This window comes from Stenella coeruleoalba, assembly GCF_951394435.1.
Source record: "Stenella coeruleoalba genome assembly, chromosome: 7".
Classification (NCBI taxonomy): domain Eukaryota; kingdom Metazoa; phylum Chordata; class Mammalia; order Artiodactyla; family Delphinidae; genus Stenella; species Stenella coeruleoalba.
Window position 1 is genome coordinate 22,544,276 of NC_137153.1, and position 11,215 is coordinate 22,555,490.

At 49.9% G+C, this 11,215-nt stretch overlaps 1 protein-coding gene across 1 annotated transcript; it reads left to right on the forward strand.

Moving 5' to 3' along the window:
• Window positions 1–7,288: 7,288 nt before the first annotated feature.
• NKX2-6 (NK2 homeobox 6) lies at window positions 7,289–10,967 on the forward strand (the record flags this gene model as incomplete). The annotated part of the gene is made up of 2 exons (XM_079927455.1): window positions 7,289–7,562; window positions 10,331–10,967. The coding sequence occupies 2 exons, from the start codon at window positions 7,289–7,291 to the stop codon at window positions 10,957–10,959; spliced, it is 903 nt and encodes a 300-aa protein (XP_079783581.1). The 3' UTR covers window positions 10,960–10,967.
• Window positions 10,968–11,215: the final 248 nt, after the last annotated feature.

Below are 11,215 nucleotides of genomic sequence, written 5' to 3' on the forward strand. Positions count from 1 at the left end.
AGCAAGACTGAACTGTGTCCGCCGCCAAAATGAGGCTGTGGAGAGATGACGGGGAGAAATTGAAAAACTGGTTGTTTTTTAAACAATTCATAAATCTCTTACCCCGTTCCGCTCTTCACTCCACCCATATTCCTCCTCTAACCCTGAGATTTTTGCACAGATTTTTCAGGGGTTCGAAGAGAGCGCCTCTGAAAGTCACCTCAGGCAAATCGTTAAGTGGTCCCAAAATAGCCATTTGGGAAAAGATAATATTAGATCTTCAATTGACACCAGACACTGGAATGCACTCCAAATAAATTTAAAAGTAAACAGCAAAACTATACAAATACTAGAAGAAAATATGGGCGATTAACCTGGGCGCAGGAAAAGTTTTTCTCACGACGACTCAAATCTAGAGACAATGAAAGAAAAGATGAATACATGTGACTACATTTCAAAATGCATGACAGAAGGCACTATGAAAGGAGTTCAAAGACAACTGACAAACAGGAGACAGTGTTCGTAACATATAGCACAGATAGCCAAATCACTATACATATACATACATATACATACATATACATACATATACATACATATATATATATGAGAGAGAGAGAGAAAATTCTTAAAAATGGATAGAAAATGGGGGAAAGATACAACTTAAATGTATTTATGTGTTTTTATAATTTGTATGTATATTATATATGTCTATGCATACACACATACACATCTGTCTATATCCCATAAAAGATGTTCCATCTCGCTAATAATCAGAGAAATGAAAATTAGAATAACACTGAGATACCATTTCTCACCCATCAGATTGGTAAAAATTAAAAGGTGTAATACATTCTTTTGACCAGGCTACTACAGAGGAGGCAGCCACTTTCGTACATTGCTGGTGGAACGCAAGCCTGTACAACCATTCTGGAGGGAAACTTGGCGAGCCAGCATGAATGATACATGCATTTGCTTCTGACCCACAATCCCACTTCTAGGAATATGCCCTGAAGATATACCTCTACTAGTACAAAACCACAGAGCAACAATGTCACTCATTACAACACTGTAATCGCAAAATACAGGGAAAATCTAAATACTTGTTCAATGGCAAGTAGTTGGATAAACTATGGTACATTCGCACAATGAAGTACTAAGCAACTGTAAAAAAGAATAAGGAAGGGCTCTTTGAATCAATATGATATATTGTTAAGTGAAAAAAGCAAATTGTGAGAGAGTAGCTATTAGAAGGAATGGGTACTGGGAGCAGCCCTTATTCAGGGGAGGGTCCTGTGCTAGCAGGGGGGCCTTAGGCATGTGACTGTAGGTGGACCTGCCTGTGGCAGCGTAAAAAATTGTACACTAGTGATCAACCACTCTGTTAAATATGGTAATCAGATCTACATCATAGATGTTGATGATGAATGTTTTCCCTCATCAAGCAGGTGAAATTAGACACATTAACGCCAGTGTACCAGATAAAGGTGTGCTGATGACATCCCATCATCCCATCATAAAAGTTCACTTGTCTTCTCTCTTACTGGACTGGATCCTCCTGGAGGATTCTGGAATATGTGCTATTTAACCCTGTGACTTGAGTATTCGCAAAGTACTATATATATATATATATATATATATATAGTGACCATATGTCCTAGTTTCCCTGGAACAGCTGTGGTTTATGCCTGACATCCCATCCAGTGAGTGCTTCCTTTCTTTTTTAAGAGTCCTGCTTTAGATGATAGATTATGTGATTACCTTCCCCATAGGTAATGGACACTAGGAAAATTCTACTGAGTTGACTGGAATAATTTGGAAAATATTGGAGTAATAGTGTCAGTGAAATTTTAAAATATGTAGTGAATTTTCCTTAGAAACAAGTGTTCTAAGAAGTACTGAGCAAAGAACTAGGAAGAAACATAAGAAAAGATGATAACTAAGCAACTGCATTCATCTTAGTCTGTGCGCTCTAAAAGAAAGAGCTCCAACCTGAAAATGAGGAGACCTGTGACTCAAAAGAGGTTTCTTGATCTTTCTTTGTAAACTAGAAAACTAGTTTCTTTCTTTGTAAATCAGAAATAACTGCTTTACACACCTCACAGAGTTATTTTGAGAATCCATGAGTTGCGATGTAAATATGGATTTAAAAATCAAAAGAAAACTATGTATAAAATAGTCCAGTTCTTTTTGCCAAATTGTTCCCAGTTTTTTTCTTAAATCTTCCTTTCTACTCTTGAGGGAAGTAAAGTGGGACAGCAGAGGTAAAGGGTGATGTCTTTGTGTTTGTAACACAGGAATATGGTGGAAAGAAAACCAGCATCAGTAGTGAGAAAACCTGGAGTCTGATTTTCTTCTGGGAGTTGTGTAGTTTGGTATCATCTGTGTTCTTTAGCTGTAAAATAGAGTTAATTAAGCTAAAAGAAAACATGAGAAACCATCATTCAAAAGACACCATCATTTTAAAGAAAAAAAAAAGAGAAAACTCAATGAGTTGTTTTGAAAGGATTTACTTTGAAACTGCAATTAGGCATTCTGTGAAAATAAGGCTATGGAGATCTATGCAGTCATGAACAGTGGGAGATACTCAGTATCCTGAGTATACGGTACACACGGATTAGCTTATTTTGAGCCAAGGAGATGTAGGTATTGATAGAAAATGCATAGACATCGTTGTTGCAGCTGTGACATCCTGTGTTATAAAGCAGAACCACCCACAGGTGGCAATCAGAAGCGATAATACCAGCACAAAACTCTTAATAAATGTCACTGCTTTATAACCACAAGAAAGAGTCCCCATATTATGCTACCTTGTCAGCTAAGGAAGACAGAAAAATAGGAAACATATACATGTAGCTGTTCATTTGTGCAAAACATACAGAGAGAGAGAAAGAGGAAAAAACCATGAGAGTGTATAGGAACCAGGAAAGCAAGAGGAACGGAAATCAAAAGGATAAAGCTGTGTGGCCACTTCTTTTCGCATAATTTTGACTTTTAGAATTATGTTACTGTTTCACATACTCAAAATATAAACAAGCTATTATAATATCTTTAAAAGAACCCCAGCAATAGAAACCGTGGCAAGTCAGTCTCCCCACTCCTGGAGGGCCAGACTCTACTGAACCAGTCCCCAGGGTATCGGAAGGACTATCTCCAAGCAAACAAGGCAGATTCCTTTATCCAACAAATGTTGATTGGAGAGCTACTATGTGCTGGTTGCTAGCCTAGGCCCTGGGGATACAGCTGTGACAACAGACCCAGAGCCCGAGTCCAATCTAATGGGGATCCTGAGCTTCCGTCAAAGACCTTGGAGACAGTTGATTTCCTGCGAGCACACAGGCCCCAGCGCCGGACTTTACTGGAAGTTGCCTGTTGCGTATCGAATTTTAAAGAAGAAATCCCTTCGTTTTGGCGAAGTCTGAAATAGGGGAGAAAAGGACACTTGTTAACCGTGGATGGGAAGAGTTTCAATAAATATGGCGCACAAATTCCATATGATTGTGCCAGGTATCATGGGAATGATTTGAGTCTGTCTCCTGTGCAAGAATGGGGTAAAATGGGGGAGGGGGGAGGAGATGAATTGGGAGATTGGATTGACATATATACACTATTGATACTATGTATAAAATAGATAACTAATGAGAACCTACTGTATAGCTCAGGGAACTCTACTCAGTGCTCTGTGGTGACTTAACTGGGAAGGAAATCCAAACAAGAGGATATATGTATACGTATAGCTGATTCACTTTGCTGCACGGTAGAAACTAACACAACATTGTAAAGCAACTATACTTCAATAAAAATTCATTTAAATTTTTTAAAAAAGAATGGGATAAAATTAAGGCTCTGAGGCCCCTCATTTCCCCAGTATGTTCAGAGTTTGGACGGAACTAGCCCACGGTAGGCGCTCAAAACACATGTGTGGACCTAGTATTGTTTGAGCGTTTTGTGTTGTGAGCCAGGTGGAGTAAAGCAGATCCGCTCAGCTCACACACCGTCCCCCCCACCATCTCCCCCGCACAGAGATGATGACTTCTCCACTCATGCCGAAGGGACACACACACCGCACCTCCTTGTCCGGGCTGCGCCGGGTCCGGGGATGCGCCTGAGAGCCCCAGGACTCCTGGCCTTTCTGCTCACGCCACCGGGCCAGATTACTCCCCTCCCCTCCCCGACGCCCGCGCTCCAGCTAGCTGCCGAGAGCTCGCACCATCCTCCCGCCGCGGGGCTGTCCCTAACGCGGCTGCAATCCATTGACCCGGAAGGGGCGAGATCAGCGCAGCGGTTCCACTCCCCGGGGCGCACAGCTCAATGCGCCCTGGCGCTGGACGGGGAGGAAAAAGTGGGACGCGGAGGCCCGGCTCATTTACCGCGATGTCCCAACGCCCGGGGTCCCGAACCGCGGCAGACAACTCCGGGGGCGCGAGGCCCGGGCGAGCGGAAAGCGCCGGGAGCTGAGACCCGAGCGCCAAGGTGCAGGTTCCCGGCCCGCTGCTCTCCCGGCCTCGGTGGGCGAGGGCGATGTGGGCCCGGCTCTCCAGGTTTCCCCGGGGAGCCTGAGTTCTTTCGGTAACGAAGATTCGTGATCGCACCGCTTGAGAGGGGTTAGCAATCCTTTCCACGTCCAAAATCTCATTTGATCCTGGCAGCAAACCAGGGAAGAAAGGCAAGCCTGCGGATCTGAGAGAAGGATTTGAACTCCGGGCTGCTGATGTCAATTTCTTCCAAGGTGCCCTTTCTTCTACGACTTCCTAGAGCGCGGCAGTCCGCCGAGAGAATTCCACTCTAGAATAACGTGCTGGAAGGTTTGTGACTTAAAGTTTTTAATCGGGTTGCCCTCCCAGCCGAGCTTGGAAGGCGAGGACTCTGCCGGCTCCCAGAGAGGAGTGGGAAGAGCGCCTACCCGGCGTGCTCTGAATGGAAAGGTTCTAAATTCGTCGTGTTTTGGGTGCCCGGCTGGCTGTAAACACACGCCTAACCAGACAATCGCTTGCACCTCTGCAGGGAGGAGGATACCATAATACTGTTTTTCTAGGAAGTCGTGAAATATGTTTTAGAAGTGTTAAAATATTTGATTCATTGTTTATTCTACATATTTACGCTGAGGAAATAATCCAAAATGTTGACAAGGATGAAGATGTTCTCTGAAGCCTTGTTCACAGCGACAGAAAAAAAAAAAGCTGTAATGTAAAAGTATAAACAGTCTATTATGGTTCATCCATAACATGGACTATCATATTACCATTTTAAAATATATCTGTAAAAACTCTTTAGAGAAGCTACACATGCTCATGATGTAAATTTAAAATATACAAGCTCGCATATCCCCTATGAGCTCATACATGCAAAAATATATAAAGAAGGAAGTGAGCTAAAATATCATCTCCGGATGGATCTTGTTTTTCTTTTCAACTTTTCCTAATTTTTTCCAAAGTGTGCATGACTTTTATAATCAGGAAAAAAAAAACAAAATTTAAATAAATGTATGAGTCATTGAAAGATTTCGATGTCTCTGAGGACAAAGAGATGTCTCTTTGTGGGGGGGAGGAGGGAGGAGTTCTGTTTTGGCAAAACAGGGGTCCTGGTGCACCTTGCCATTGACGAGCTGGGCCACCTCTGGAGTCGCTCAACCTCTCTGATTTCGACTCTTCACTAATGAAAGAAAAGGAAAGCTGGAAACACTCAGGGTATATCTTCGATGTAAAGATTAAATGATACGATATATAAGAAATTATTTCTTGACTGAACCATCAAATTTGCCAAAAATTTGCATGAATTTTTCTGAGAAATTTTGCGCTCACTAGCCTGAGGAGATGTGTACAGTTTATCTGGGTTTCAGGAAATAATAATGCCCAGTTAGTTCTTATAATATTGAATTCTCCTAAGAAGGTTTATTTAAGAAACATTGTATTTGAAATTCCAAAAAGAATTCTAATGAGATCTCATTTGGATTTTAAAAAAGTTTTTTAACTTCTTAGATTCTGTGCTACCACTGCTGACCCGGAATCATGTTTGACTGAACCATGTAGCGTGAGTAGTAACAATCGCTGATATTTTCATACATGTTATCTCTTAATTCTCACAATCATCCTGTGATGGGCTTATTCTTATCTCCATTTTTTTTTTTTTTTTTTTTTTTTTACTTAAGATTGGGAGGGTAAATACTTTGCTCGAAGCCCACAGTTGATATGCTCCAGAGTGAGGGCTGGACCTGTGGATTCCACCTGCATAACCACTGCACACACTGCCTCCCTTTACTCGGTCCGGCTGTGCCCAAGGAGCTTTCCCGAAGATTTGATGCTCGTCAAAACTTCCCACCCCTTCGTGGGGCGCCGCGTTCGTACACACATGCACACACACTCAAGACAATCAACTTTAGGGAGGATAAAGGGGAGGAAAAGAAGGGCCCTGGGGTCGTGAAGGGCAAGGTGAGCACCTGTCTGGCCCCTACACCCCGGCGGGGACTATTACCTTTCTCCTCCTTACCCACTCACGGAGCCTATAAAGAGGTCAGGGGCTCCCGCAATATAGCCCCCAAGTCCTTTCTTCGCTCCAGGTCTGAAATGTCCCTCCTGGGAAGTGGCGGATCTCGGCTCCCTACATGCGGACTCGGCTCTCAGTGAGACATTTCCACCTCAGTCTAGGCCGTGGAGGGTCCAGACTCGCTCCTCTGCGGTCCAGCCTCTGCTCCCTGGAAGGAGCTCTCAGCCTCCTGGCCCTTGCCGTGCGCGCACTTACACTCACGCGTGCAGCTCCAATCCCGCGGGTGCCCAGCGGTCTCCACCTGAGTTTTCCTCTGCCAGGCGTTGGACAGTTGAGCTAAGGCTAGGCCGGAGGGACCAACTAGGGTTGCAGAGCAAGGGTTCCACCCCCATCCCCGCACACCCTCTAGGAGAGTCCCGAGGGACCCAAGGTTGACCTGGGAAGCTCCCGTTTGTACTGTATTCACCGAGATACGAGCCGTGCGCAGGCTCTCTCCCGTTTTCCTTGCTTTCGAGAACCCAAACCTTTCGGAAGGTGGCTGGGGGTTGGAGAGGAATTAGAAGGACGAGAGAAGAAAGGACTGGGGCGGGGGGAGATGCTGAGTTAACACGTGGGTTCTGCGGGAACCAATGGGGGTCCGCGGTTTCGTCACCCGGCCCGGTCAATCGACTGGCAGGGATGGCCCAGAGGAAGGCGCAGTAGGGGACGCTGGGTGTCTATCGTAGACCTTGGGTCTGCGGAGTCTGCAGCGGCAAAACGGAAAGCTCAGCGCGCTGCGCTCTGTGGGGACCAGGGACGCCCCAGCCCCGCCCCCTCCTCCTTCAGGATGTTACTGAACCCTGTCACCTCCACTCCCTTTTCGGTCAATGACATCCTGAGGCTGGAGCATGAGCAGATTGGCCCGGAGGCCTTGCAACTCAGGGGTGCACGGAGGAGCCCGGAAAGCTCTCAGTACCTGCTACCGGTCCCAGAACAGCGAGGGTCGGAGGTTCCCAGCACCGGTAGCGGCGACGGCGACAGAAGGCAGGAAGGGTCGGAGCCTCCTGAAGGTCCCTGTGAGACAGTCACAGAGATGGACGCTGAACTGGTGGGCGAGCCACGTGAGTACGCCCTCGGGTCTTGGCTCCTACAGGGAGACCAAGAGGTGGGGTGGATTATTACCAATCGGCTCGTGGGGGGACACGCATCTCCTGGTCTTCCCGGCTCCGAGGGCTAGCCCCGTTTTCCTTCACATGAACAGTCCGAAAGACAGGACTCTCAGCCCCCTCTAACGTCTCCTCCAGACATCCTAACGAAAATGAGGTCCTGAATTTTGGGGGTTCACTATTTCCACAGCCAGTCCTCTGATTCCCACAGACACTTCCCCCCCGCCCCGACCCACAGCCACAGTTCTCAGAAACTCCAGCTTCTCTTTCTTACAGCAAAGCCCTCTACAGTATCTTAGCTGTGCTCCATCACCACCAGCTTTGCCAGCCATCTCCCACCCTCTGTACCCTAAACCGTCTGCCGAAAGTGTAACCATCAAAGCAGCCGGGCGCTTTGGGAGTGGAAACTCCGTAGGCTCTGGGGTCAATCCCAGCCCAGCCTTTTCTTGGGGCTTGCCGAGTGGCCTGACCAGTCCAGTCGTTCCTCTGCCTGGAGCACGGTAAAGGCAGCTCGCGTTTTAGCTGTTCTGGGAGACGAACGACTCCAGCGGAGTCTCAGCGCCTGGTCTCCGGAGGAGCAACCTTGTGCGCTGGCGGAGAGGCCAAGGCATCTGCGACAAGCGGCAGGAAGGGAAGAGGTGGACGGGGGTCGTGCTGGGCTGGCTCTTGCCAGCCGGGAAGTTTTGGCGGGAGAGGCTCGACATTTGGGGGGATGAAAAGGCTACTCCTCCTCTTTCCAAACCTCTGCGTCTTGGTCCGCAGCCTCCATGCTGGTGTGGGGGCTCCCGAGAGGCGCCTCGCAGGTCAGGCCTCCTCGGCCAGGCTGTGCCACGGACACTCCATTCGAGCCTCAAACTAACCACATGAAGAAAATTAAGATGCTGGTTCAGGGTTATTCGTCGACTTGCAGGCTGGTTATTCACCTGCTCCGGGAGCCTGGAGAACAGTACACTTTGCTGTGTTCCCAAAGAAACCTGTGAATTTTCTGCAGCGGACCCTAAACCTGAATCTCTCCCAGCGCTGCTCAGACAGCTCGCCGTTCACTTCGGCTTTGCCGAAAAAGGGGTCACGCTCCTCTGACCATCGCTGTCACCTGGCAGCTGAAGACAGCCGCAGGGCTTTCCTCCTCCCCTGGCACGCCCGGGGCGGCTCGCTGTTGTGCGGCTGCGGTTGTCGCCGAGAAGGGGCCGGCGCCCAGCTCCAGGAACTAAGCCCAGGGGCCATGGCAGCCACCGATCGCGCGTGGAAGGGATCTTCCCTGGGGGATTCTGTGCGCCTCCTCCGTCCTCAACTTGCTTGCAGGGACGCAGGGTGAGAGGGACTCCGAACTGTGACCGGGAAGGCACGGAGTGGCCTGCAGCCCCTCGGTCTGCGTGGTCAGCGACTCCCAAATGGGGTCCTGCTTGTTCCACAGAGTCACCGAAGGCCAGCTGTTACTTTTTGATTTGCTAAGAAAACACACCCTCGTCAATATCTTTCCTCTTTGCGGGGAGAGATGTCCTAAGTTTGTCTGAGCACAGGCTTCTCTGAAGGAAGGTTTTATTTCCTCAATCTGAAATACCAAACAGCCCCTTGCCCCAGGAGACTGCGCCAGCGCGGTTGTGGATTTGGAGTCGGATTCCAAGTAGTACTGGCTCTAATTAGGGGCTTCCTGCTCCGCCTCGCCAAGAGCATACATCCTTTCACGTTCCCGGTTTTCTCCTGGCGTGAATTTCCACGAAAACTCAGCATTTCCTTCCTACCTACCCTTGGCTAAAAAGCAGAGCTTTGCCAAATCAGGAGATGTGGGAAGAAGGGAAGGAAAGTCTGCGTCTTGGAGGCCCCCCGGGCACAGTCGCCCAGGGGTTATCTTCGAGGGCGCTGCCCGACCCGAAGAGGAAGTCCGGGAGAAGCCAACGCCACCTGCTCTCCCGGGAGACCCCAAAGGAGAAAGAGGACGCTTTTTAAAACCAAATGTGGATCTTAACTTTACATATCCTGCAAAGAGAACCTCAGTTTCCGAGCCAAGAATCAGCAGCCAGAAAATATTTTTTATTTTATTTTATGTTGTTAATTTGGATACAGAGCATCGCGTCCAGGAAAGATGGGAAGGGTTCCTGGTGCCAGTGGAGCATCTGATGACCAAAGAGACAAGGATGTGAGCAAAGATGAGGTGAAGGTGGGAGGCACTGGAGACCCTGGCGCCTGGGCTAGAAACCAAGTACCCTGCGGTGCGCGCTGGGCCACAACAGATAGCCAGGCAGATGGGAGCCTCCGAGCAAGCATGTCACCGAGTTTTGGTTCTCTCTCTCTCTGCCTCTGTCTCTCTCTTTCCCCACCAAGAGCAATCTAAAGTCAGTCTCTATCTAATAGGCTCGCAGCAAAAGTTTCCCCAAACTCGTCCACACTTTAGAATTGCAATCACAGAGAACAGCCCAGATACAGACATTCTAAGAAGAGAATGAAGCTTAGCCTCTGGATCAAGAGTCTATCTTTGGGGAAACGACTGTACACTGGGTACCACTGAGTGTCACAATTTGCATCGTGTTCCAGCAGCTGCAAAAGCGACAGAGCTTGGGGGAAAGGAACGAGCTTTGGGACGGGGTGAGGGGTCAGCAGAAGGGAGAGACGGGGAACCGAAGTGAAGGCTACTAGGAGGGGAGGGGAGTCCCTTGAAAACAGCGTAAGAATCTCTCGGGTGAGCCTTAGGCTGGCGCTGACGGTGTTCCTTCCTGTGCTTTTAGAGTCCGGCCTCAGCGCAGCCTCGCACCCCTGCGATGGGACCCGAGTGCAGGAGCGCGACGTGGGTGACAGCGGCGGCGGCGGCGCGCGCGGGGATGGCTCGGAGCATCCCAAAGGGCGGCCCCGGCGGAAGCCGCGCGTGCTCTTCTCGCAGGCGCAGGTGCTGGCCCTGGAGCGGCGCTTCAAGCAGCAGCGGTACCTGTCAGCGCCGGAACGCGAGCACCTGGCCAGCGCCTTGCAGCTCACGTCGACGCAGGTCAAGATCTGGTTCCAGAACCGGCGCTATAAGTGCAAGAGACAGCGCCAGGACAAGTCCCTGGAACTGGCGGGCCACCCGCTAGCGCCGCGCCGGGTGGCGGTGCCCGTGCTGGTGCGGGATGGCAAGCCCTGCCTGGGCCCCCGCACGCCCGCCTTCTCCGGCCCCTATGGCGCGGCCGCGGCGCCCTATTCCTGTTTCGGCGGCTACGCGGGCGCTGCCTACAGCGCTCCCTACGGCGGCGGCTACGCCGGCGCGCCCCCGGGCCCCGCGCCCCCCGTACCCCAGGCCAGCTCTGGCTTCAGCGGGGGGGGACCGAGCGCCAACCCGCAGGGCCATCTGCCCGCCGCGCTTCAGGGGGTCAGGGCCTGGTGAGGCGTCTTGGCTCGGGTGCGCCACCCTGAACAGATGCTCGGTCCCGCCTCTCCGCTAACCTTTCGCGGCCGGGATGAGGGAGCGCCGCCGTGGAGGAAATATAGGCCACTCGATGGCATTTCTCTCCCGAGCGATCCCTGGGACTAGGAATTGCCTTCAACTAGCCATCCAGCTGAAGGCCCTGGGGGCGTTCTTCTCCCGAGAGACGCAACGCGGGGCCTCAGCCAGCCGCCCACGAAGCAGCACTGGGAGGGAG